Here is a 26,916-nt window from a genome sequence, read left to right on the forward strand (position 1 = left end):
TCTATGAAAATAACAAAACATGTAGCAATGGAAAGTAATTTATTAGACTTTGACCTTTTATAGTTTAGATATTGTTCATTCACGAAACATTTTCATAGTCTTAAGTAAAAATACTAATTACATCTTAAAGGTTGTAAGTTGCTCAGCTTTGTCAGATTTATGACAAAACAAAAGATGTTCCATAGCTGGTTGAATTTAAATTTATATTGCAAGACGTTTATTTGGTGAAAGTTTAGTAATTTCACAGAAACAATCATCTCTCACAACATCTATAACTTGCGTGTTTTTTTAATGATGTTTAAATGTTTATCCTGTAGGTCTTCTTAAAGTTAATTCATTATGTGTCTAGCAAGTTCTACTATCTTCTACTTAAAATATTTATGTATCCTTGCAGGATTAGGCAAGATGTCGGAAGATAAAGATAATTATAAATTTGCTCGTAGAGGTGCCTTAAGGCAAAAAGTGCATAAAGTTCGAGGTCATGAATTTGTTCCTCGATTTTTCAAGCAGTTCACCTTTTGTGGTCACTGCACTGCATTTGTATGGTGAGTATTCAAATATAATTCTATGATTAGATGTTCAGTTTGTTTGTGCTATAAATTATTGTCTTTCGTTTTTTCTTTAATGATGATGACGATTTGATTAATGAAGATGATTTCATGATGATTTAAAACAAATGTATTAGACTTGTAAGGTAAAATAATGAAACAGTTTTATAATTTAAAAGTATAAAACGACACAGTTAACAAAGGGCAATATGTACTTCCCTTAGCATGACAATACAGTTAATATAGATCTTCCCACAATTTAGATAAAATTGGAGATACAAATAATTTCTTAGAAATTTTTTTAAATACCAGATATAAGAAGTTATGGTTGTGATTTAATGTTTGTCTATTCTTTATACCGTAGTCATAGATGTTTGTCTATTCTTTGTTCATTTTTGTACCGTAGATGAAATTGTTATTTTGTCACCAGGATTTCGTTGCTTTACAGCAATACATTTGTACAACTATTTCCATTCTAAGTAGGAGGTGCTTGTGGGATTATTCATTGATGAATGTCTTAATCAGAGGCTTCCACTTAATATAAGTTACCTTTGTACAATTTTTATAAATTTCATTTCAATGAGTGATTTTTTTACTCAACTTAGGTCTTGAATGGTAAATTTTCTTAACAATTGTGATGTGTTGATGGAAGATAATGGTTTAAACTTTCTGGCTGTACGAGTGTACGTCTCCATGAATGCAACATGTAACATTGGATTTAACAACAAGCTCATTGGATTTCTTTAGCATGTGGTTGTAGCCTAGAGGTCGTTTGTGCATCCATGATGATTATCATTATTCATTCGGGCGTACTCATGACTCAAACGCCATCATCACAGTTCTTCCAAACAACCCCGTCCCTGACCAAATTTGATAGTATGTGTTTCTGCACCAATGTTATGTTCTAAATGTTTGAGAAAGTTTGTTTAATGGACCCTTTTTCTAATGCTATAGTTTGGTTGTTGGTTCCCAAAAAAAGAATATAAGATATTTCTTGTTGACTTCATTCATGAACAGAAACTTAAACTCATATAAAGTGTTAAAAAAATACTTTGCTCCAGTTTATCTAAGTTGTCGAGTGAGATTGATAACTATAACAAGGACCAAAGTTTTAAAAACTACTGTAAGAAAAGGCAATAATCCTAATAAACACCCAAACTTTTCAGTAGGCCTATTCGGTATGTTGGAATCCAATTTAGCGATTTATTTTGTAGTTTATGATGCCGTGTACTGACCGTAAACAAATCTCCTAGATGCCAAGCAGCTTATCACGGCTATCTTTCTAAGATTATGTTTACATGACGTTTCATTTCGCCTGAACCGAAAGATTTCCGTTTCGGTGTGTTTGCCAGGTATGCGATATAAAGCCGATATCAAGCAATTGCGGGTGATGTAAACCTGCCGCAATAAGATTAGTCCTCGGCCATTTTTATTTCACCTCCTGAAATGAAAGTTGTTACATGAATGAACTTAAAAGCACGATATTGATTTTAAACGTTTTTTTAAAAACACAAAGTTTTAACGGAATTTTTATTTTGGTTTCCTACCGCGAGAATTTGGCCGCCGGGAAAGAGCTTTAGTAGCTAGGCCATGTTTGGTCGCCAGAAAAATAAAGGAGCTTAGAGGCTTTCATATGTGAAAGTGGCTTGGCCCCTTGAGGTTGAAACAATTGTTATTTCCTTCTGAAAATTTAATCAAAGAAATCATCAGCGCTAATGTTACCCTGTGTTTTGGGTAATTTTTAAAGCAAGCTGATGTATTGTTATGTGCTAAGCTAATTATAACTGCAAGTAAAAATCCTTAGTTTGCTTTGTACAGTGCTATAGGCTATCATTTCGTAATTTTGAGAACACCATTCTTTCAACAGAGAAATAGCGCTAGTAAACCGATTTTATTTTAATGACTTATATTGAACTTTGTCACATTGTGTGCTTTTGAAAACAATGATATCTATTTATTTACATTCAAGTTTGAGTGCAGAATCTTTATGACAAAGCGTTATTAAAATAACTAGCTAGTGCATGCGTTGTTAAGATATTGTCTTATCTGTATTCTTTACTGCTTTGATGCTGTTAAATTTTGCTATAAAAAGTGTTATTTCCCTTTGGTTTTATTTTGTTAATATTTTCATTTCCGTACTTGTCATTTAAAGGTAGCTTATCTAAAAATAAAAACTGTGTTTTTGCATTTTGGTGTAAAACACTTGTTTGCTTATGCATCCGTTACAGATTTGCTAACTAAACATTGTTTGCTGAAAATGGGCACATGAACACCAGCTTATGTTGAAGTATGGCGGCAACAGTAACAATTGGTGAAAACTTTTAAGACATGGTGTTACCAACACGCTTGGCACCACTGTTAAAGCTGTCACGTAGAAACTGTGTTTTAAAACAAACGATTCTTCGTATTTGATAGTCTACATTACAGTGTGGTTAACGTACCACACATTAGTTAACATAGTGACCTTAAAAAATTAAAAAATCTTTTAGTGACAACGTTGACTTTGGTTTAAACTATTCAGTTTTATTTATTTTAAATGACCAATATGGCTTTTACAAAATTGCCTTTAGAGGAATTTAATGAAGCTTTGTTTTGCAAATAAATTTTGGTACATTTTCTATCTTCATTCACAACTATTTCTTTTGATCAAATTTGTTCGAAAATGTTTCATTCTTTGCTTCATCAGTGTGACCCCAAAAAGTGTTTATTCACCATAATGCTATGAGTTCGATGTTTTTGAAAAAACAAAAAACACCAAGTACAATTGCTTATTTTGCAAGTACCCTTGACATAAAAAAGAAACAAACAGACATGTATGTACAATGTACATTATATTTATGTTGCACAGTAGTTTATGCATGGTTGTAAATGTCATTTGATATGTCAAAAGTCCACAATGCTTTTAGCATTTACTGTTATATACATTGCTGAACTTTGTGACCATGTGTATTGTGTAGGCTAACCTATGACATCACGACTCCTGTGCTGATTTAAAATTACTTTTTACAGAAGCAAATAATATATATATGTCCTCCGTTTGAACAATAAATACTATTAATACTACAAAAACTGCTCAATGCCAAGCAAAAAGCCAAGCAGAGCGAATTTGGACTAATAATTAATTATATTTGGTTTAATCCTCCGTTTGTATACCAGTAAATTTTAATTTGGTTTGTACCAATGGTGAGAGCGTCACAACTCTACAAAGCTGTTAAAAAAATAAACTTGATGGCTCAATTATATGTAATTCAAACGCAATCGATACAACGTTGGCCTTCTAAGCAGAAGTCTTTTGATTCACCGTTACAATAACGCATTGGATTGCCTGAAGGATGATTCTTGTATACACCATACAAATTGTGTGATTTATGACATCCGTTTTCGTGCTTTTGATAACTCATAACCCTGTTTTGGTTTCAGCCCTCATCGTTCTTAACGACTGTACTTTAGTTCGCTGTCTCAACTTGATATTAAATCGTTGTCAGCAATTTTGCGTGGGTAAAAACGATGTTATGAGTCTCATTGGAGACGATTCAAAAATTTGATTCATTGAAATGTCTTTTACTTTTTTCCTTGTTGCTTGGTCTGCCACTGTTTGTTGTTGCTGAATTGCACATTTAAGTGTAGTTTCATCATCAGTGGGTCTAGTGCACCTAGTTTAAAGCAGCATTGCTTTAGTTTACAGAGTACCAACATTTCGTCTTTCCTTGATTGTAACTTGAATAGTCGACAATGTTGAGCTTGACGCATTACACATAATAATAATCATTCAAGAGGCTGGAAGCACTGACTGATTCTCTCGCTCAATCTTTACCACTCATGCATTCCAAAGAACCCGATTGTCACTAACGTTGTTTTGCTCGTTGTCAATGTTTTTTAAGGTCTGTGCTAGAACAGTGCTTCCCAACTGGTGGGTCGCTACTCATTGCCATAATGAAGATGTCATATCCCATTGTGTGTCGCACAATAAAACTTGCATTAAATGTGGGTCGCAAACTGAAAAATGTTGGGAAGTACTACGCTAGAATATAATAACAAATCAAGTTGTTTATATTTTAACGCTAGCTCACATGACTGCGTTTGGTGTATAGCTCTTTGACCACGTGTTTTTAAAAATCCGATTCCAGCCGGTTGTCAGCACTAAGGAAAGCGATGGATTTTCCACCTTGGCCAATAAAATGTTGTTGTCCTTTCACAACGTTAAACTGGATAAGTTGTGAGCGAATTGATGTTTTGCAACGTGTGCAGTAGGGTGATGACTAAAAAAAATTTTTTTTGCCTGCTATGGGAATCGATGAACTTTTTTATGTATACCAAGAATGTGAAATTTTTTTTTGAAAATTTTTCAAAAACCTCCCCCACCAATTGATATTTCTGACGTCACCTAAGTTCATTTTTCTCCTTTTTTACTCCTCATACATTGTTTAAACTTGTTACAGACTTCTTACCATACTAAAAAGGTGGCCGACAGTATGGTGCAGATTTTCAAAAAAAATTTGTCGAAAAAAGTCAAGGGGGTTCTGAGATTTTACCCTTTTTGTCATTATTTTTCGCAACAGCGCCCCTAGCGGAAAATTTTTAATTAGTGCAACTTCAAGAATTCTAAAGCGATTTCGGTAAATTTTTTTGTCAATAAGCTCATTTTGAATGTTGAGGAGGTTTATTGTTACTTTATTTTGATATATTTTTGTCACTAGAGGGCACTAGTGCTTTATATCTGAACTGATAGCCTATAAAGCTAGACCAGACAAGAGTTTTTAATAGCATTGGAAGTTGCTAATAATTTAAAAGAATAATTGAAATCATTTGATCTATTAATTATTAGCAGCTTGTTGTACTGTACATAAAATCTTGAAAGTGTAGCCTAGTCTATTTAATGGGCCTATATCATGCAATTTATCATGCAATTGAATTCAAGTTAGCCTAGTTATCGGGTTAGTTTTTTAGTTACCGCTATTGGGTTTTGGAGTTGGGGGTGCTTAACTTGTTGTTTTGGATTGCATATCATGAGTCCAGCAAAGATGGCGATTCTGAAAGTGACAGGGCCTCCAGTTATTCTGAGAGCACAATATCAGAAGAAGAAGATGGGTTTGAAAAGAAGATGAGATTGTCAACATTGTCAGCAACAAAAATGGTGGTTCGCCATTCTTTGTCCACGTACAAAGCATCGGGTGTGTGCTCCACTCTGAATGAAGAAGGGGTTACTCTCCCTACTCCATCACAGTCTGGCGTGTGGCGTAGTGTTATAAGAGCTGGAAACAACGAAAAGGATACAATAAAGTTGCTGTTGAAAGAAGGAAAATATTACTGTCTCCATTTTGATGGAAAAAGGTTGTCTGGGGAGGAGTTTCAGGTGGTTTGCCTCCAAAGAGAAACAAATGAGGTTAAACTTGGAATACTAAAGTGCAAAAGTGGATCTGCTCAAGATATTCATAATGAATTGGAACGAATTTTGAATGAATATGAAGCCTGGTCCAGTATCAAAATGATTATTTGTGACACAACCGCTGTGAATACTGGTCGACTAAATGGTATAGTGGTGAAATTACAGACAAAAATAGTTGAAATGGGACTGGATCGACCAAAATATATTGGTTGTCAACACCATATACTGGACAGAATTCTGAAGCATGTCTTGGATTTCTTTGTCAGCAAACATTCCATCAAACCAACTCTGAGTTACAAGTTTATTGATGATATCTCCGAAAGATATGAAGAATTGCAGAGATATTACAGTGGAGAAGTTTGTGTCAACATCAGTGAAAATCCTGGTTGGAGAGATGACTTCAAATTCTTATATGAGCTGTGTCGTTCTTTTCAATTTTGTAAGGTGAGCTAAAATTTGAACATGCTGTGCTGTAAGGTTACTAAAGGTACATCTTTTAATAAATCAATTTAAAATTCATAATTTTACAGTTGCATCATGTTTTTTTTCAAATAAAATGGAGAAAACTACCTTCTTTGCACAATGCTAGATGGAATTCACGAGCAATTTATACTTTAATCGCGTACTTCTTAATCCCGCAATGGAAAGGAAAATTAGAAATCCCATGTCACTTTATTGCTAATGGATGGCAAGAGCAATGGTTTTCTGACCAAAGATACTCAGAGGAGGCATACCCAAAATTGTTATTGGCTGTTGAAGGAATCAAAGTAAGTAAAACTAGTGTTTAACCATAGTGAACCGTGATATTTTGAAGTAACTTTATGGTACCGGTGCTATTTATATCATAAAAGCATCATCCTCATCAAATTTGTACTCTTGAATAGCCAAAACAATGTTTATGAAATAGTTCAAGGTTATATCGGACTACCAATACCAACAGTAAATTAGGCTTTAACAAATATGTTTTATGTTAAGTGTGACGGTGCACTGAAATGCTTGAAACACATTGGAACCAGGATTGCTCTGTTCTCGACATCCCTCGCTCGAATATGATTGCTGAAAGAGCTGTTAAGCTGATGGAAGAACTCCATAAGAAGTGCACCAAAGAAAAATATTTGAGTGTGAAATTTGTTGCATGCAACAAATTGTGAAGCTGTCAAGGACAAAGTATTGTGTGTATTAATACTTTGTGCACCTGTACTGCATCTAAATGATTTTGTCACAATAATACAATTTGCCATTCATATTACTAAGTAACTGATTGTGACTTATGTGTAGTACATTAGGAAAATAACTAGAGTAATTTTTACTGATTATATTGAAACATTGCAAAAAAACATGGAAATATACGATAAATTTGGGAATCATGCAGTCGATTTGAGGATTTTGCAAGTTTTACACTAAAAAAAACAAATTACTGCCATCTAGTGGTAAAAATAAAGTCACCCAGTATCAAAAATAAACCATCTGACAAAAAAATTGGTCGAAATCGCTTAAGAATTCTTGAAGTTACACTAATTAAAAATTTTCCGCTAGAGGCGCTGTTGCAAAAAATAATGACAAAAAGGGTAAAATCTCAGAACCCTCTTGACTTTTTTCGACAAATTTTTTTTGAAAATCTGCACCATACTGTGGGCCACCTTTTTAGTATGGTAAGAAGTCTGTAACAAGTTTAAACAATGTATGAGGAGTAAAAAAGGAGAAAAATGTACTTAGGTGACGTCAGAAATATCAATTGGTGGGGGAGGTTTTTAAAAAATTTTCAAAAAAAAATTTCACATTCTTGGTGCACATAAAAAAGTTCATCGTTTCCCATAGCAGGCGTTTTCGATTTCCTCAAAAAAAAATTTAGTCATCACCCTAGTGTGCAGTGCACGATTAACAACACAAGTATGTTCGCTTCTTACTGGTCTGGTAAGCGCTCAACATGGCTCAACCTTCCCCTCTCTTCGGAAAGAATTGCGCATGTGCCGGTGGAATTTTATCATATTTGACGCAACACAGGTTTCACTTCGTTGGTGCATGGCCACCTGAAGATGCGGCCTGATTTGTCACATATTGCAGATTTTGATTACAGCTACTGCTAGTGCTTGACTGCCATTTTTTTAGATGTTTTTACTTTTTGCGGTTTCCTAATGACAAAAAACTTTTTTGTTGCCTTGGGGAAGCAGTAGCAAATGAGAAAAAGTAAGTTGAAAAACGCAAAATCAGACTGTTATTGAAAATTAACAGTCTGACTAAAATCTTCGAAATCCAATTTTCTTTGTTATTGAACATGTGAGGATGTTAAAACCTATTGTGTCATCTGGGGAAAAGAATAAAGAAAGCGTAAAAATCTAATCTTTAGAAAAATTTATTTAAACGTTCGCCCAAAGTTAGAAAAACCTGGAAATTTCTGCAAAATGTGACAAATCAGGCCGTATCTTTAGGTGGCCATGGTTGGTGGTATTTTATGGGTTCTTGTTTGAACTGAGATTTATCCTTGTTTGTTTAATTACCGATTTTCTTGGTACACGCACACTTAAACTATACTTAGCAACTGCTAATCAATAAATGTTGCCGTTAGTCTGAAGTGGTTCCAGTGTTTACTTGAATTTTTGTTGATTGTGTAAGAATAGTTTCTGTCAATTCGCTTTTATTTGAGTGTGTAGAAGAAGCTAACCGTTTCCCATTACCACGTCTGATATGGCATTACGGTAACATACTTGTTTAGGTGTAATACTTATGTTATAAATGTGTCACACGTAGACCTAAAGGATTATTGAACTAAGAAACCAATTAATTCGACCCAAACGTATTACACTTGGACAAGAATGCTGATGCAATATTTTTTGAAAGTGCAAACCTTTTCCATACAAATCCGTATCCGACTTGCCCGGTATGTTCTTGAACCATTGCATAAAGTGCATAGCATCAAGCTCTACCTCCAACCTTATTCCACCTTATTTCAAGGTTGCTTTTTATATGCTCGTCCTACAAATCATTGCAACCTGCGTCTGGAGATAACTGGTGCCCATGCAGTAAACGTTGTCAGTGGGTCTACAACTCTACATTGTTACGTCTGCAATGCTCTTTAGCTGACAATGATATTCATGAAAGCTTGCCTGGGCTGTCTAGAATCTAGATAAACTCACTAACAGAAACTAGTGTAATTCAGTGTTTACTATGTTCAGTGTTATAATTCATTATATTTAGAACACGTTCTTTTTGAAAAAAGCTGGAAAAAAGAGGTTCAACCCAACTTTGTATGTTAAACAAAGATTTTTCAGACAGTTTTATTATTTTTGATAAAAAGGATAGGTCTACCAAACAAACCATCCAACTCATTAAAGTAAAACTAAAAAGATGAAATTCTTCTTGATCATCAGCGCTTGGCGTATCTGTCTCAATTTTTGCTACGTTATGCACTCGACTGCTTGCGCAAGTCATAAAGTGTTAATTGTTTATGGTTTGGCATACAGACTTGGGATACATAGATAACACGTTTTTTTATTTCAGGGGTTTCGGAAAGCAAGGATACCAGTGTCAAGGTAAGAAATGTTCTGATTCCATAAATTTGCGTGTGCATGAATCTCTACAAAAATCTCACTGTGTTTCATCGTGTCAAGTTGTCTTCAATTAAATTCTTTCCCACGAATTCTCCAGAGACCCTTTGAAAATTTTGATGCGTTGTACCAAACTGTACCAACTTCTAATTTTTTCTTATTTTAACACAAGTTTCATTCACGTCACTCTCAGGCAGAAGAAAAATTTTCAAATTTTTTTTTCCGAAATTCAGTGATGGTTGTGCCACCCCTTTTTCCCGAGAGTGTATGTGATATATCGATCAGCCCTTTACATAACTGAAGGAGCTTTGCTTTATCAACCAATGTCACAGACGCAACTCGCCAGTCTCATTAACATTTGTGCAAATAATCTAAAAATAAACTCTTTAGAAAAATCAGATCTATGTAATAGAATTGCGGGTAAACAACCATTCCATTCATGGAATAAACTTTTTAATTCATTTAACTTGTTTGCAGATGCTGTTGATCGCATGTTATTATAGATAAAAAGTTTGTACTTGATCTGAACTTCAGTGTTCTTGTCAAATGCACTGAAGGTGAAGGTTGATCAATTATTATCACAATTCACAAGAAATGGTTGCTTAAGTGCTTCTGCTTAAGTTGGTTAAATGGTTGCTTAAGTTGTCTTGGGAAAAAATAACAGTAAAAAACCTGAAGATATTTTCGTACAAACATCAACTTGTTTGTTGTGACTCGTGTGTGTTCAAAGCTGTTTGTGTAAAGTAGAAAAATAACCTCACTTGCTCCAATACAGAGGTCACCAAACTACGGCCCGCGGGCCGGAACCGGCCCGCGAACTGATTTTATCCGGCCCGCCACGTGCTGCGGAAATAACAGTTGCACTACAACTGGGAAAAAAAGTGACCGAACTTTTTGTAAAGGACTGATGTTGCTGTTCATCATTAGGCCACCACAAATGGGGACAGCCTAGGCCAAATTTGGAAAGATGTAATGTTTTTTCAAGAGCACGATGCCCTGTAGTGCATCACAGCAGGGGATAAATTTTTCAGCAATCTTTCGATTTTTATCACAACTTTGCTATTCCACCACTGACTTTGTTATTTATTGTGCTCAATTCAAGTCAATAGAGATTCTAAATAGTTGTATATCTTTTCGCAATTTGCATCCGGCCCGCAGCTGTTAATCTCGCAGCAATCCGGCCCTCAGAGAAAAAAGTTTGGTGACCCCTGCTCCAATATAAATAACATTGTCTTACTTCATGATCCACATTCACAAGCCAACCAGCAATATCTCTTTTTTGCATTGATTTAACGTCTGCAGTCTTTGCAACAATGCAAAAAGAACCGAATATTTGGCTTGGAGTGCTTTTATTAGCGAAAATCAAAGTCACCATCTGGCCATTGATCACTGTTTGTTAAGTTGGTTAAAAGTATGCTTTTAGCGAAGCAGATTTTAATTCAATATCTTTCTTGCTTTCCTCATGCATCGTCCCTTGCCGAGAATTTTTAAGTAATCCCATCACAACTTCCTCCGCTATCTCATTCCACGTCTTGTCAGTTATTTGATCTTTAATGCAATGAAAACGAAATAATCTTTTTAGTGTGATATGCTTCGTCTTGATTGACATTCTCTTCCCAGCTTGCAAAAGTTTCTCTTTTTACATCATTTCAACGCTACATCTAGCACAAATGAAACCTGTTGCCAGCTTGTCTAAGTAAAAGATGAGGTCGGTTGAACATCATTTATCTTCATTTCTTCATCGAAGGTCAATAACTGACCATTTTTACATTATTCCATCGCAAGCATTAAACCAAGTTGTTTGTTGTAAATCGTGAGCTTTGCTTTAGCGAAGTTGATTGGTACTTGTTCTTAATTTTCAGTGTCTGTCTCACACATTTAATTTTTCCATTTTTTGCGTTCTTTCTGGTCGTTAAAGTCGTGTTCAATGATCAATGCTGAACTGGAACGACTTTTTATTGTGTTGCAAGCTAATCTTGCAATGCTATTTTCATGCACATTAAGATGTACAGTTGTGCACTCAAAGCAACGCATCGGTAAAAATGCATTCAGTGGTTGTGGTAACTGTAAACACTTTGGATTTCTCAGCCATAATTTTAAAAGCTTTTTACAGGCATTTGTAAATCGATGCGTTTTGACATATTCGTGAAGAAAAATAATAGAAGTATGATGTAAATGCCCATATTGTAAGTGGATTATTATCGACTCGTATTTCTGTATCATCGCATTTTCGATCCCGTTCAGCAAACTTGCTACCATTTGCGAGCTACTGCATTTCTTGAAACAACTTGTTCTTCAAGATGAAAATCGCACTTTGCAGTCGACTTCTCGGTGTTCATATCCCAGCAAGTAAAATCAGTCCTTTTTTCAATGATTCAACGTCTTAAGACAAGTGTGTATTGTGTATACATTTTTTTTAAAACGACATAAATCATCAGACACTTGCTATGCCACAACCCACGCACCAACGTCAGTTTTGCATCGAAATGTTCACGTGTAGCGTAAAGCGCAACGCAGGATCTAAAAATCAGAAGCTGACGTTTCACGCAAAAGTTATATTCGTTCAACTCGGTAGGTTTCCCTTGCGTCATAAACGTCAAAAAAAGATTATGTTCACTCTTGTATTCTATTTGTGGAATAAAAGTTCTGATTGAATGACCTATGTGCTTCTTCAATAGGTGTGTCGTCTCCGTTTTGTGTTCTATCAGATCTGGAAAATCAATAGCGATGTTATTTCGTCAACATAGCTTGTTTTAAACGTGCGTAGCACTGCGTGCTTTGCATAAGTTTATTTACAGACGCGTCAGCCGAAGCGCTTTACGCTGCTCTAATTTTATCTGAATTCCTTGAAGTCTGTCATCATCGACGCTTTTTACGTACAACATACACACTTCGCAGAAATTAAGTTTATTTAATTTGCTGTGATTATTTTTGTCGGTAGCTGATGTCCAAAATACTTTGAAATTCTTGGACTGCTGGAAACCAGTATTTTGCAACTTACATAATTTTTAAACATGTACATTCTTTTCTGAAGCAAAGCGACAGGAATAATACAGTCTAAAATGGGTCTGCTACTATTCGGTGAGTCTGATTCGGTGAGTCCGATTCGGTGAGTTCCTAACCTCTAACCCCTAATCCCAAACCCCTAACCCTAAAACGGCAATGATAATTTGGCTACGGTACCCGATAATTAAAAAAAAATGAAAAAATCCCCCGTTAAGGGATCGGACTCACCGAATCGGACTCACCGAAACGGGCCATTCCGGTCTAAAATAATGCACTCGACAACAAAAATAAACTATCTAGCCAACAAAATACAATCTTGCTGGCTTGTTTAGCTGTACACCTTTCCACCATTGAAGTGACTTGCTAACAAACGCTTTTTCTTACGTTTCCATGCCAAGTTGTCAATTGACCTGATGGCTTGAAATACAGTACTGGTTTCTGCGTTGCTTGAGAGCATGTTGTATTTTGAACATTGGTAAAACGTAGGACACTGAACGTAAATAGCTTACCGCATGTCGATTATCAGTGGCGGCTCGTGGTCTTAAAACATGGGGGGGCTGCATCAACCAGTAGGCTAACCTAATATAAATAATTATAAACTTGTACCGGACTGAGTTATAAATGCACTGAGTTAGGGTTAGTAACACAGTAACATGTTCTTTTAATTGGCTGTCGTTTAATGTTTTTATCATTTAAAGTATACTTTTGATAATGGCTTGAATTTGGTCAAGTTTAGGTGGTCACCAGATGGAGCTAGTATTATTTTGGAACTTGGTATTAAGTTAGTTGGTTAGATCTATGCTTGTGCTTTCCAACGATAGCAAATTTGTTGAAATTGAACAACAAATGAATAAATGGGAGACAATTTCCTTCAGGTGTTTTTTAGTGCATTTCCACCCCGTACTTCCTCCTTTATAATAGTCCATTCCAACTTGTGTGACGTATCATGACGTCATCATCACAAAAGGACGAATTGTTAAAGAGCATCAATAATTACAGTAATTGGCTTTACTTCACATCAAAACTAGTCTGTCTCAGTGACTTCTCAAAACACAGATCAAGTAAAGTAACCTACGACCCCTTCACCTAATCACCGATAGCTTCCACACGCTTACCCTAAAGATTTACGAGAACCAAAGTTGGAATCCCTGACCGGGGTCTGTTCTATTTGCAGTCCCTACAGCGCTCGTTCAGTGACGCTAGAAAACTTTTTTCTGAAAAACCTACGTCATAAAAAAAAGAACAAGAAACACCGGACCTGCAGAATTTGCAGACCCAGAGTTGCCAATTAATTTTTGTAACACAACTTTTTTTTTATTGCAAAAAAAAAATTAATATTAAGAGTTTTTTTAATTCTTCAAGCGAAATAAATAAAAAAAAACATGGCAACACTATCTATATGTAATATAATTCACAAATGCACAAAAATGTTGGGGGGGCTGCAGTCCCGCAGTCCCTTATGACGAGCCGCCACTGTCGATTATTACAGGTACACGCTATTAAATCGACATTAGTAATACAGTAAACCACTGAAGAGCTCCTAAAAGTTAGGATTGTTAACATTGTCATGTGTAAATTTAGTTGGTCAACTTCGTGACAGAGGCAACGGTATCCCAGCTAGTAAATTAGTTCTCTTTCTATAGTTGCAACGTCTACAGACGTTGAAACGACGTAACAAAGGACTCATTTGCTGGCTAAAATCCCCTTTCATTTTTCAGAGCAACCGAGCGTCGCTCATGTAGAACTGAAACGATCCATGCATAAACGTTTCATGTCTAAGAACTTAAATTTTGTGATATTAAACTTTGTAAATCTACTTGTTACTTTTGGGCAAATAGTGGATTTGGGGACCTGGCCACGTCGCAAAAATCCTTAAACTGCAAAGCGTTATAGTTTTATACGTTCCAATTGCTTGTATGATGATACAATGTCCATAGTGCTGTAGCTTGTATGTGGTTGTTGGTGTTTGCAAGCACCCTGAGACTTATTCAGTTCCTTTGTGACTAGTCTATCACAGTTTGTCATGAACTGCTACCTTCGAATGTAGGAAAAACATGACATACATTTAGCAATATGGATCATTGTTGTACAGTGTGCACATGCAAAAGGTCATTGCTGGCGCGTCAACACGCCCAGCGTGCTGTTTTCAAACTCCTTTTCTACGTAACTTCGCTTTTGCATAACCCATATACAATAGTTCATGTAGTTTTTGTACAAATTGTAGAGAGTGTCCTACTAATAACATAAAAAAAATCAAAAAATCTTGATTTAACTCGCCAGTGTTGCCTTTCGCAAATGCCAAAAAGAAACTAGTAGAATTTCTATCACGTTGTAGTGCATGACGTAATAAGCATGCTCATTGCTCGTAAAAGACAATTAGGTGCTCTACTTCATGACTGACGGATATTTCACCGCAAGGACGTTTTTCAAAGTAATAAATGCTCAGAAATGCTGAAGCGAAGTCCAACCAAGAGCAGACACTCAGACAGTCTATCTGTCTATCAGTCATAACATGCGAACCACTATTTTTGATAATTGTCGTTTATGTCACTTTAAATAATTTCATTTATTTTTTGTCTTATACCCTAACGTGCTTGATCAAAATAAAAATAAATTGAAAGGGGATATTTTGAATATTGATCAAAATTTTGGACCAATAGAAACAAAACTAAGTTGGATATTTTAGTCGTCCCGTGTAGACGCGATACTCTAATGATGTAGTTTCTGTGTTTTGTCGTGGTACATTTACTATATGCCCATAACTGCAATATCTACATCGACTTTTTACTTTATTGTTGAGATGTGCTGCACGCAAAATTAAATTTTGATTTTTGTCGAAAGTACTGAAGATATTTCAACTTGAATACTCTCAATTCTTGACTCCATTATTTTCATTCGCAATTGGCTAATGCGCCTTTGGATCGGATCGAAGTCTATAAATACATTATAGACTATTTCTATGGGCTCTCATCAATAATGTATGTTGGCATTAGCTACTGGATAAGGTCTGCTTAATTTTTTGTGTTAGCCCTTTATTTGGTTTTGGCTAGGATGTAGCGTTTGAATTTCTTTTATGCCAAAACTAAGTGGATGCTTCATTGGCATTTCTTGCTTTTCTTGTTTCTGGCAAGCTTTAAGAAAAAACTTTTCCAACACTTGATATTAGTGTTACAATGCTGGTTTGTCGGAGAAGTAATATTTACCAGCGCAATTGTGGCAGGTTAAAATGTAATGAAATCAATTCAGAAAAGAGATCGTGCATTGATGAACATCATATGTATATTTCAGTTGTTATTTTGCAATGGTAAGAACATAAATATGCTTAGGCTTATTCTTGTGGTAAGATTTGGGAGACATGGCGACGAAAGGAATATTTCTGTTCACTTTCAAGCATGCCGTTGCAATTACCAATAATCTTTGAATTGTCGGTCTTTTAGCTGTCAACTCTTGACCACGCGGCCGGCAATCTAGTTAGGTAAACAATGACACTCACAGCAAGTCGGCATTGCATCTCTGTTAGCGATGCATATCGGTTGGTTAGTGTATTGGTTTCTTATTTCCAACGTCGCGATCTTGGGAATGAGAAAACCCCTCTGCGTTAGGGGTCCACGACTTTTAAGTGCAGACAGTTAGGTCCCTGCCAAATAGGTGCGCACACTATGGCGTCAGGATATTTAAGTGTGGCGCCCGGTCATTTAGGTGCTCAAATTACATATTCATTTATCAATTAGAATCATTGATCAGAAATGCTTGATTATGCGACAGTTCTCCCCGCTGTGTTTCAAAGTGAAATTCACTTGACTATGCAAGTGTCATGGTCAGTGCCTGATCATGCAAGTACAGCCAAGAACCCACTTAGGTCGTGTGGGGAGTAGGTGTAAGACAACGCTCTACTACTTTTGATTATACACGCATCTCCACAGAACATGTACCCTGGCTACAAGTTGCAAGCATAATGGTGCGACTTTGTTTAATCGGTACTGTTTCGCAATTCTGCTTTGTTGCTAATGGCTAGCTGGTATGAAAGTTACTAAATTTTCCACCGGCGTTAAGGTATGCTAAGTTTTATTGTTTTTAAAACCTACTCGGCGTTTTTGAGGGAAAACTAAATTACTTTTCACTCAAGCTTACCACCCGCTTGAATATACGGTGTGTTTTTTACTGATGTTTAGCGTAGTTATTATTTGACTTGACTAGAAGTGAACTTAGTCATGTTCGGAAACTTGAATAATTTATTGATAAAGCTTTCTCTGACCCTAACCTGAACAAACAACAAATAAATGCTGGACACGCGCATAAACAAAACTATATATTTTTTTGTTCAATATAACATTTTGTGTGATAAGCATTGCCTTACCTGTCAAGCTGATATAATCTGAATTATAACCATTGAATAGCACCTGAATGACCGGGCGCCGCACCTAAATGTCCTGACGCCACAGTGTGCGCACCTATTTGGCAGACACCTGTCACCTAACTGTCTGCTCCTAAAAGACGTTCCAATTGCATTTGCATACACGGCGCTTTGCTTTGCTACTTGTCGGTTTGTTGTCATCAGTCGAATCCAGGGCTCACCACGTGGAGGTTGACAACTTGAGCCCCAACGGCGCTTAATTTATTTGTATCTGTTGCTCTGCGCTGCCCTACACGGTATTTAACTACGACGTAAAATCTTAACTCTACAATATTTGTAGTTTGCAGATTCGTCGTTCATAAGAGATGTCATGAATACGTTTCCTTTGAATGTCCAGGTTTGGATGATAAGAGTCTTTCCGGGGTAAGTCGGTTTGTATGTGTGTAAGCATTCCATTTCGTGATGTCATACCTTGTAATTTCTTACGTGGTCCAGGTAGATCACCAACTGTCCACTTCCGAGTTTCAAGTGGCTCACAGAAAGTTTTAAATTTTTATACTTTTCAAGAGAAAAACTTTCCCTTGTAACGACGTTCACGTAGTTTCTGCTTCACTGGCGTTCATAGAGGAAGGTCAAGTAGCTACTGAACTACGTGCATCCTTTTCCAAGACGTACGTTACAATAAATCTTGTAAAACATAAAAATGTATTCTGGTTTCATATGGAATTTGCAAAATTTCAAGCACTTCTTTCAGCACGTTGCACTTTACGTGATGAAGCAATGAAGCATTACCTTTCTTCCACACTGGAGAAACAAGCTGGTTTTTACTCGTCGATCTCGCTGAGAATCATCATTGCAGTTTGTAATAAAAATGATAAACGATTGTTGATGTCGGTATATTTTGATGGCTATTGGCTTTGCATGTCTACGTTAACATCTGCGAATAGAAGGGGTACGGTAGTTGAAGAAGACAGTTCTGTCCCGGCGATAGATCTTGTACAATGAATCAGTAAAGAACACTAATTTTTTAGGCTTAAAGAGCTTTCAAGTGGCCAAAAGGTTAAGTTTATTAGCTTGGCAACATAGCCGAAAGTATTTCAAACCCTAATCTTGCAACAGCGCTTTTGAATTAGTTCCGCATATTGTCACTCTAACCACAGTGTGCATTATCTTTTGGTCAAGTACCAGTTTGGTTTGTGGGCATGAAAATTGAACAATTTGTGGGTGCAAACAATTAGTGTAAACGAATTCGAGAAAAAGAGTATGATCTGATAAATTATGAAAAGCACTAGTTTTGCTGGCATCCGAAAGGATTATAAAGGCAGCTCCTTGGTTGATTGATATTCGCATGTCGTGGCGATAAAAATTTGCCAAAATATTATTATACCTCTTTTTGGCCACATTTGTGCAAATAAGTTGCCTTTGCTGTCATATAAGAAGTCACTTAGACCCAGCTCCTGCAATGACACGATATGAAGATCTTGAAAATAGCGATTGTGTGGAATGCAATGTTGCAAGTGAGAAAAAGAACACGGAAGCCTGTTGGTGCGATAGCCAATATCTCACCGCATCCGGTGGCGCAAACCATTGTTTTTTGCTCCAATTGTCGTGTGTGCTGGTAAATCTAAGCTGGGACACCTGGGCTGAACCATCAAAGCGAAGAAACATTCTTGTTGTATAGCTGTATTGCATTGTAACCCAAAGGTAGTCGGCCACCCAGGAAGCGTATTTGTATTTTCCCTCTCTTTGTTATTCATTCTTATTGTTGACATACTGTGCATCTTAGCGTAATTTACCAGTAACGTGTATGACGTTTGCTTCGATGAATCAAATAGCTGCTTTTGTTTGTAGAATGAAAAGAATCAACACAAGTTCAAAGTGGCCAGTTACACTTCTCCTACTTTCTGTGACCACTGCGGCTCACTGCTCTACGGGTTGATGAAACAAGGCATGAAGTGCACTTGTAAGTGGCGTCTTTAATTTTTGCTAGTTCTGCCGTACCCATGATAGTCAAATGTGCTAACGATTTTATTCTTGTAAAATTCAAACAGCATGTTAACCTATTGAAACAGCGGTTTTGTTACTCTGTATTGAAGTAAATGATCGACAGCCTGCTGTGCGACCAACCGTGCAATGTGGCCGAATGGGTGGAATGATGTCCGAAGACGTTCTGGTCAACTAGTTTTACGACGCTACCCGTACGTTATCCTCCCTGAAGCAGGGATTGGTCGGCTCCTGTCACTTTCTTTCAACCAATATGGCACACGTGCTTCTTACTGGGTGTTTCTTTGTGATCAGCCGTCATTTTTTATTAAATTATTATTTTAACTGAAATAGCGACCTATACGCGGGTATGTTAGTGGTGCTTCAATTTAACCTTTAATTAATGTTACCTTACTCGTCATACACCTGCAGGTTGTAACTTGAACTTCCACAAAAAATGCATTCCAAACGTTCCATTGCTGTGCGGCCGCGATCACACTGAAAAACGAGGGAGGATTCACATCTCTGTGGAAGTATCTGGGGGGAAAATGACAGTTGTTGGTAACATATGATTTTTAGAATTAGAGTTGGTTGTGCTGTGTATTGAGTTTCCCAGCTGTAGAAAGGACGAATTTTGCTTAGGTTAACTTCGCAACAAAACGACTGTCTCCAAGGCTGCGTATGATTATTTTATTTAGAAGTTTCAAATCAAATCAAGTCCTTTAAATAAAAACTAGCTTTGTTCATGCGTTGTTGCGAAATAACAATTACCGGATTTTTAAAAAGGCCCGCTGTTTGTTTTTCTGATTGTTACATTGGTTTGGTGAATTGAATCTACTTTTCATTCAACCTTGCACGCAAAACCAATCGAATGTATATAGTGGCTTTGAAACGAACGCAATTGTGCGAAAAGCACCATTACCTGACAAATTACTGCTTTGTGGATATTAATCTCAGCGTGTCTCCGTCATGATGTAGCACAATATCAATCAAGCCTTTGACTATCTCATGCCGCATGACTCGCTTTCTATGGTTTTCCCCAGAGCATGTGTAGCTGGCGAATGTCCAGCACCAGGTAGATGTGTTTCGGCTATTGATTACTGTGTAAATGTACTGTACATTCGCTACCAACCGAAAGAGTAAAACAAAACAGCACGTGTCAAGCTCTAACATCTTGATACGTCCCGGTGATGATGGTAATAAGCAAGATTGATTTAGTCTTAGAATCTTTTTTGAAGCAACTATTTTTCAATACGCAGCGTTCTATGCGTAGTCTGAATTCATTACGAATATGTTTGTTCCATCATATTGGTCCACCATCGCTTTTTGGGCAAATGCAGTTTGTTCCTTCCAACGTTATATTGATAGCACTTTAGTAAAGTTTCAACATCTTTTGCGTGACGTTTTATCTACATTAAATAACTGCATATTTTAGGGCAGGTTAACTTTGATTTTCAAACTGTGTTGAGGTTGAAAAATCTTGTTTGATTTATTCGGTTATTTCCATCCTCTTGGCTTTGACGTGTGGCTGCCACCAAAGCGCAATGTATTTTAGTTGCTGGGTTTTAAGTTATTTTTTTTTATGTGAGTTGCCTTCTCAAATTACAACAACTTGCACGTCATTTTGCCAATAAGGATCAGTTCTTGTGTTTTTTACTTCAATTTATATTTTTTGCGCCAGTTCTGTTGTTCGATATAATCAGCTGAGGGAAAACCGTCAGTTTCTTCCTAATTTCCCCAGAGGTCAAAGATAATTGCCTCAATTATTTCGACGCACTCCTAAATTATCTTTTTTCACGTTTGACTAATTTGTTGCTTTTGTGTGGTTTTCAGGCGTGTTTGCACTGCATCTGCCACTTCAATCCTTTTTTACTGTTTTAGTTAAAACGTACAAAGTTGAGTTTTTTTAATAATTCCTTTTTACCGACGCCAGGTAAAAATTTTTGTGATTGGGCCAATGTTTAAAATAGCTTAGCTTCGAGCGAGTTAAAGTGCTGAATGAGCCTGCCACAGTTGCAGCGTTGGTTGAAATTTTTCAACCCTTGGGTAAATGCACTTGTGCTACGCACTTAACTTGATTTCGCGTTTGCCACGATTTTGCAAAATCATGTTTGAAGTAACCTTATAGTTAGAAAAAGGAGATAAAAATGTGTACCGACTGCCGACGAAAATCTTTCAAAATTTGACAAAATTCGATCAGTGTTAATTGCGTAACTGTGAACTTACTTCTAATCTCTTACTTCATTGCATCCGCCGTTCCTTTCTAGCTAGCAATATTTTTGGAGTTGTTCTGCGGCCGAGGTTATTAGTTCGCGTATTCCTGCTTCGAAGCAAAACCAAATAGGAGGAGGATTAAAGGAGTTTTCTGTCGTCGTCTTAGTTGAAAGAACGTGGTTAAAGTCGTCTAGCTAGCGATAATTGTGAAACCATTTTCAGGTTCAGCGGAATCGACACTTAGAACTTGTTTTGAAACTCATGTTGTTATATGTTAAACATATGTTTACTTACATTGTATCACACAGTTAATCAAGGAAAAAATCTTGTGCCAATGGATCCGAACGGCTTGTCGGACCCTTATGTCAAAATCAAATTGATTCCTCATCAAAAAAACGACACCGGCAATTCGAAGAGGAAGACAACAATCATTGAAAAAAATTTGAACCCTACATGGAGCGAAACATTAGTGATGTGAGTTTAATAATGTTCCGGGAATAGACGTCGGAACTAAAGCGGTTGGTGTTTTGGTTCGGGCGTGAGTTTGTGTGACACTTAGATTTTACTGGTTTGAAAATATTAACTAATTAATGTGTTTTTATTAAATTTTTAATTTCTTTCTGCTTTTAGGTTAAATATTAAACTTTATTATCAATTTTATTCAAACTGTTTTTTCGTATTTGTTTAATAATATTTTGTTGATATTTTGTTTATTTACGGGTTACTACAAAACTGAAAACCTTATTATAAGTTAAAGACCTGAGTTTAAAAACGACTACTTCAACTATTGAAGAATGTAGATTCAAAAGTGTCTTGGTCACAAAATCTCGTTAAGAACAATGTCTTGTTCGTGAAACATATAGGCTACCCGTAAAAAATCGACTTTTTCCAGGTGAAAATTTGTGGTTTCACTTAGTTCTTCTATAAATGACTCTGGCACTGCCAATTCCTAATCACACAAAACGCAATTGTTTATTGTATTGTGGCAAAATGTTGCGTTTATAAAAGCGCACTCTTTAGCCGTACAATGGATTTACATTTCATGTTGTTTCAGCCCTCTGAAGTCCACCGATAAGGACAGACGCCTGTTAGTTGAGGTTTGGGATTGGGATCGTACGAGTGCGAATGATTTCATGGGCTCTTTGTCTTTTGGTATCTCAGGCAAGTGCAAGCATTCATTGCGTTCGTCTGGTTCCCAAACCTTCCACCACAAAAAGTTTTGGTTGCTTGAAGTGTCGTAGCTTTGTGAAACTTTTCATGTTTGAAATTCGGCTTCTTGGAGTGATTTCAATCTTAACCCTATTTTGAAAATAAAATTGTGAGCATTCGATTTATTAATAATCCAGCTACTAGTTGTTTTTTGTTACCACAGCTTGTGTGTATTTAAATTTCTATTCACTTTTTAGCAACTGAGTAAATACGTTTTTTGAAGGGTTTCTTGAGTGTTCGTTCTCTCTTCCACAGCTATATGGTTTGCTCTGGTACGACATTGGCAGAACGTCATAAACTCGCTGTAAATTCTCAAACTGATTTTTCTACACCTAGAGTACTGAGTCAGAGACGAGAGGGAATCCGAACAATGTTAAAACGAAAGTTTTTAAATGGTTTGCCAGAATTGTCCAAAAATCGTAGAAAACCTTAGTGATTTAGACCTTAGGGTTTTCACTTTCTGCAATGGTTTATTTTGAAACTTTAAAGTCTCTTGTCTGTTCGCACTCGCAGCGGATTTGTCATTCATATTTTGAGTCGACTCATAACGTTGACTGTGATACTTTTGCAGAACTGATGCAAAGCCCTGTCAAAGGATGGTTCAAGTTGCTCAGTCAACAGGAAGGGGAATATTACAATGTCCCAATCATCGTGGATGCCGACATGGCTGCGCTCTCTGAGAAGCTAGAAGTACGCTTTTTTGAAACGCACCCCAGTTTATCGCCCTAGTTTTTATTTCCGGATACTTTGCGGCCTTCGAATTTTCTGTGCTTCGACTCTTTAAACATGTTTCATGTTTTTGAAATATGGCAATTTAAAATTGTCGTTGTGATTATTACACTTTCAGACGACACAATTGATTGGTTGTGGAAGTCTTTATTCAGCGACTGAGTGAACGCAGGTCCGGTCACCCAAGTTGACAAGACAAAGTTTTCGTTTGCATTTGCAATATTGTTACCTGTAAATTTCACCGTCTACAAATTAAGTTTTACTGAACGGAGAGGTGTTCTTCAAGTGCGTTGCTCAACTTTTCACAGAATTAAACGGTTGTTGCTTGATCTTGTTGGTTCATTTGCGGGGCCGGATGTTTATCCATCTCGGTATCTGAGATGAACATATGTCCTATTATCCTTGCAGTTTATTATTTTAAACACTTCGATTTCTGTCGCGCAGAAACAGAGAATTGAAGCTGAAAAGAAGAAAGAGGAGGAACGAAAGAACAACGTGAAAAGTTCTCAGGAGAGCAAGTCGAAACCGATGAAGCACATGAAGCCAAACGACTTTACCTTCCTCCATGTGCTTGGTCGGGGAAGCTTTGGCAAGGTAGTATATCACTTTAGACGTTAATTTTTCCTTCGTGTGTTCGTTCAGTTTCCCAACCAGCGTTAGATAAGATGGGCTGTGGGAACTTTCTGGTATTAAATATGACGGTGTATCTCGTTGACACACATTCTGCGATAAAATGTTTAATAGTTAGGTTTCTGGTAAAGACCAGAAGGTCGAAACAGATGCCTGTCTGCAGGTACTGTTCTTAATGAACTTCTACAGTATATTGTGAAAGCGCTGGTGACATTGTTATTACCTTTATACATGACCACTAATTTAGTCACTTCTTGTAAAGATGTTAGAATGCCATATTTATATATAAATATCTCAATAAATTTACTGTTCCTTTGGGTCAAAGGTGCTGCTAGCCGAGCGCAAAGGTACCGACGAAATTTACGCTATCAAGGTTTTGAAGAAAGACATTATAGTACAAGACGATGACATAGAATGCACGATGATCGAGAAGAGGGTCCTCGCCCTTCCAGAAAAGCCTCCTTTTCTTACCCAGCTTCATTCCAGCTTTCAAACCAATGTATGTCTTTAAATCTGAATGTTTCTCCGTTTCTCGACATTTTCAAACATCTAAAACGGCTATGTGAATACAGCAGCACCCGCTTTGTTTTTCTGAAAACTATATTGATTTTGCATTGTGTGATGTTTAATCGACCTGAATGGCTACACGTGTTGCTTGCTGTAATTGAAATTGACTTTGACGTTGTTTGATCACATTTTCTTAACTTAAGTCTCGATCAGGATCGTCTGTACTTTGTCATGGAATACGTCAACGGGGGCGACCTGATGTTCCACATCCAGCAAGCTGGAAAGTTCAAGGAGCCACAGGCTGTGTGAGTTAACTTCAACAAATTAACTGTTTCAACATTAGCGCCTATCCTGTGGTCTGTTACTGAAGAAATCTTTCGAAACCGCTTTGCAGTGATTAGTGGTTAATTCTCAGAGAAAAAGTTTTGGTACGAATATTTTGTGCGCAATATTTCAACTACTTTCTTTATGTTCCGTGTTCAGATTCTATGCGGCAGAAATAGCTCTTGGCTTGTTTTATCTCCACGATCGAGGCATCGTCTACAGGTGGGTTAGTAGAGCAAGTGTTAATTTACTTTTGGGTGGCTTACTTCAATGCTCAGTATGTAATATCATTATTGCATAACAAAGTTACCCTAATCTCCCGCTATTGTATTTTATCGAATTTCGCTTGTTCAATGCACAGGGGAATCTTGCTCTTTTAGTTTGCTTCCGTGTTTTGTTGGCCCAGGTAATTCTGCGTAGGACGCAAAGTCACTTTTAATTAGTTTCTTTTTTCATTGTCGTTACTTTCATTTTGTTGTCATAAGATTCTAACGTGCTACAACCACAATGTTTACGAAGCCGCCAATTGAGAATGAACAAGCAACAAAACATTAATTTCATTATATTATGAAACGGGGTCCCTACTGTTTGATTGAACCAAACGTGCATAGTGTTGCAAACGTCTCTTTCTCTTTTCTCATTTTGGTTAAATCACAAATTGAATAAGACACTTTTAAAGGAAAGATGTTATCGTAGCTTTCAGTCAAATGGTTTTTGAACGACCGTCGTTTGTGTTATAAGACAGTACATTCGTCTTTTTTACGATTGCCAGAGACTTGAAGTTGGACAACATCATGCTTGATGCTAGTGGCCACATAAAGATCGCCGACTTCGGCATGTGCAAAGAAAACATAAGAGACGGAAATACGACCACCACGTTCTGTGGCACACCGGACTACATCGCACCCGAGGTAGATGCCCTGTGTAATTTTACCATCTCCGTGTTAGTTTCTGTCCAAACTACGGAGTAAATTAAAGCTACACACCAAGTTGTATGATGATGAAACGTATTTTTTTGGTCATACCTGGGTGTTTTAGTTGCTCTGGTTCATGTATCGAAATCTACTCTATTCAATCTCGATACTGCTTCCGTACGCCAAGGCAGTTTGTTGCTTTGGAATGCAGCTTAGAGTTACTTTCGTTGAGTGTTGTCTCCGTGCACACGTTAGACTGAAGAGTTTCTTTATGAAGTGTCAACTCTGTTGCTACCCACATAGCAAAACCCGTCACTTTGCCGTCTGGGTAAAGCATTTGCTTTCTCTTCCATCCAGATTATTGTGTACGAACCATACGGGAAGTCTGTGGATTGGTGGGCTTATGGAGTGCTGCTGTTTGAAATGCTAGCAGGCCAGGTTTGTTTACGATTTAAATAGCAACAAGTGTAAAGACAAGTAGAAAAAAGAACACACGTGTATTGGCGTTGATTAGTGCATAAAAAAGAAAAGTTTAATTCTATTTCCAAAACGATGGAGTTGATTTTTTTCGTTCACTTTCAGCCACCATTTGACGGAGAAGATGAGGATGAGTTGTTCCAAGCTATTATGGAAAACTGTGTTTCCTATCCGAGATCTATGTCCAAAGAAGCCGTCGCCCTCTGCAAAGGAGTAAGTTGTTTTTGCCAGAAAAAAGACCAGATCTCAATCAAAAAAGCGTTGTAGGAATGCCTTAAATGATTGAGGCTAGGTACTTCTATCAAAGTATATTCAGTTGTAAGGAATTGTGTTACCTTTTCAGTCCTAAAAGTTTGAAGAAATGAATTTTCACTGTTTTGATTTGCTAAAGTAAATTCTATCCTTCAGTACACGCTTCAGTGTTCGGCTGACGACTAACTTGGTGTGTTGCTTTGTGTTGTCTTGTACGGAAATTTTTCTAGCCAAATCTTGTGGACAAATTGCTTTGTGACAAAGCGTGGGTAATGTTTAAGCAGAAATAACTTGATAAATGTTTCAAAAGCGACATGATCGCACACGAGATCCTCTGGTTTCAATACTGTTGGTGTTACTGTTATAAGTATGGTGATGGTGATGGCACCTTTATTCATCATCATCTTCATCGATCGTCTAATGTTCACACTAAATTTAATTAAACCAATTTAATATTTTAATTTAATAAATACAATAATTTAAATTTACCAAGTGCTTATTAATCCATGCTTCTAAATTTTTAAAAAGTTTTTTGAATTGGACGCCCCTGTTACCCCTGACCAGTATGTCATAATGGACATACATGCCCAATGTTTTCAATATTTTCTATTGTATTTCTGCTCTCAAAATGTAATTAACTACATCACGAATTTTTATTTGTCTGATGACTTGCTCAATCTCACCGATCATTGGGTCACGCCATTGAAATCATTTATTCTCACGGGCGCCACACGTAGAGTGGAAGCAATTGCAAGCAAAATCAACTTTGACTTTATTTTTGGTTTAATCGCATTGATGTATGAACCGTCTATGTTTCAACTCTTGAGCGCGGGTCGTC

At 36.8% G+C, this 26,916-nt stretch overlaps 1 protein-coding gene across 1 annotated transcript in view; it reads left to right on the forward strand.

Moving 5' to 3' along the window:
- Positions 1-400: 400 nt before the first annotated feature.
- The window catches only part of LOC145780451 (protein kinase C alpha type-like), a 32,121-nt gene continuing 5,605 nt past the window's right edge, over positions 401-26,916 (forward strand). Inside the window, exons 1-15 of the mRNA XM_082592083.1 lie at positions 401-545; positions 9,433-9,464; positions 17,180-17,262; positions 18,691-18,802; positions 19,255-19,383; positions 21,345-21,510; positions 22,091-22,197; positions 22,817-22,935; positions 23,419-23,568; positions 23,930-24,103; positions 24,325-24,416; positions 24,595-24,657; positions 25,208-25,346; positions 25,707-25,787; positions 25,932-26,039. Coding sequence (XP_082448209.1) covers positions 406-545; positions 9,433-9,464; positions 17,180-17,262; positions 18,691-18,802; positions 19,255-19,383; positions 21,345-21,510; positions 22,091-22,197; positions 22,817-22,935; positions 23,419-23,568; positions 23,930-24,103; positions 24,325-24,416; positions 24,595-24,657; positions 25,208-25,346; positions 25,707-25,787; positions 25,932-26,039 — 1,695 coding nt within the window. The 5' untranslated portion in view covers positions 401-405. The remainder of the gene's footprint in view (positions 546-9,432; positions 9,465-17,179; positions 17,263-18,690; positions 18,803-19,254; positions 19,384-21,344; positions 21,511-22,090; positions 22,198-22,816; positions 22,936-23,418; positions 23,569-23,929; positions 24,104-24,324; positions 24,417-24,594; positions 24,658-25,207; positions 25,347-25,706; positions 25,788-25,931; positions 26,040-26,916) is intronic.

The sequence above is a fragment of the Aplidium turbinatum genome, chromosome 1 (assembly GCF_918807975.1).
Source record: "Aplidium turbinatum chromosome 1, kaAplTurb1.1, whole genome shotgun sequence".
Classification (NCBI taxonomy): Eukaryota; Metazoa; Chordata; class Ascidiacea; order Aplousobranchia; family Polyclinidae; genus Aplidium; species Aplidium turbinatum.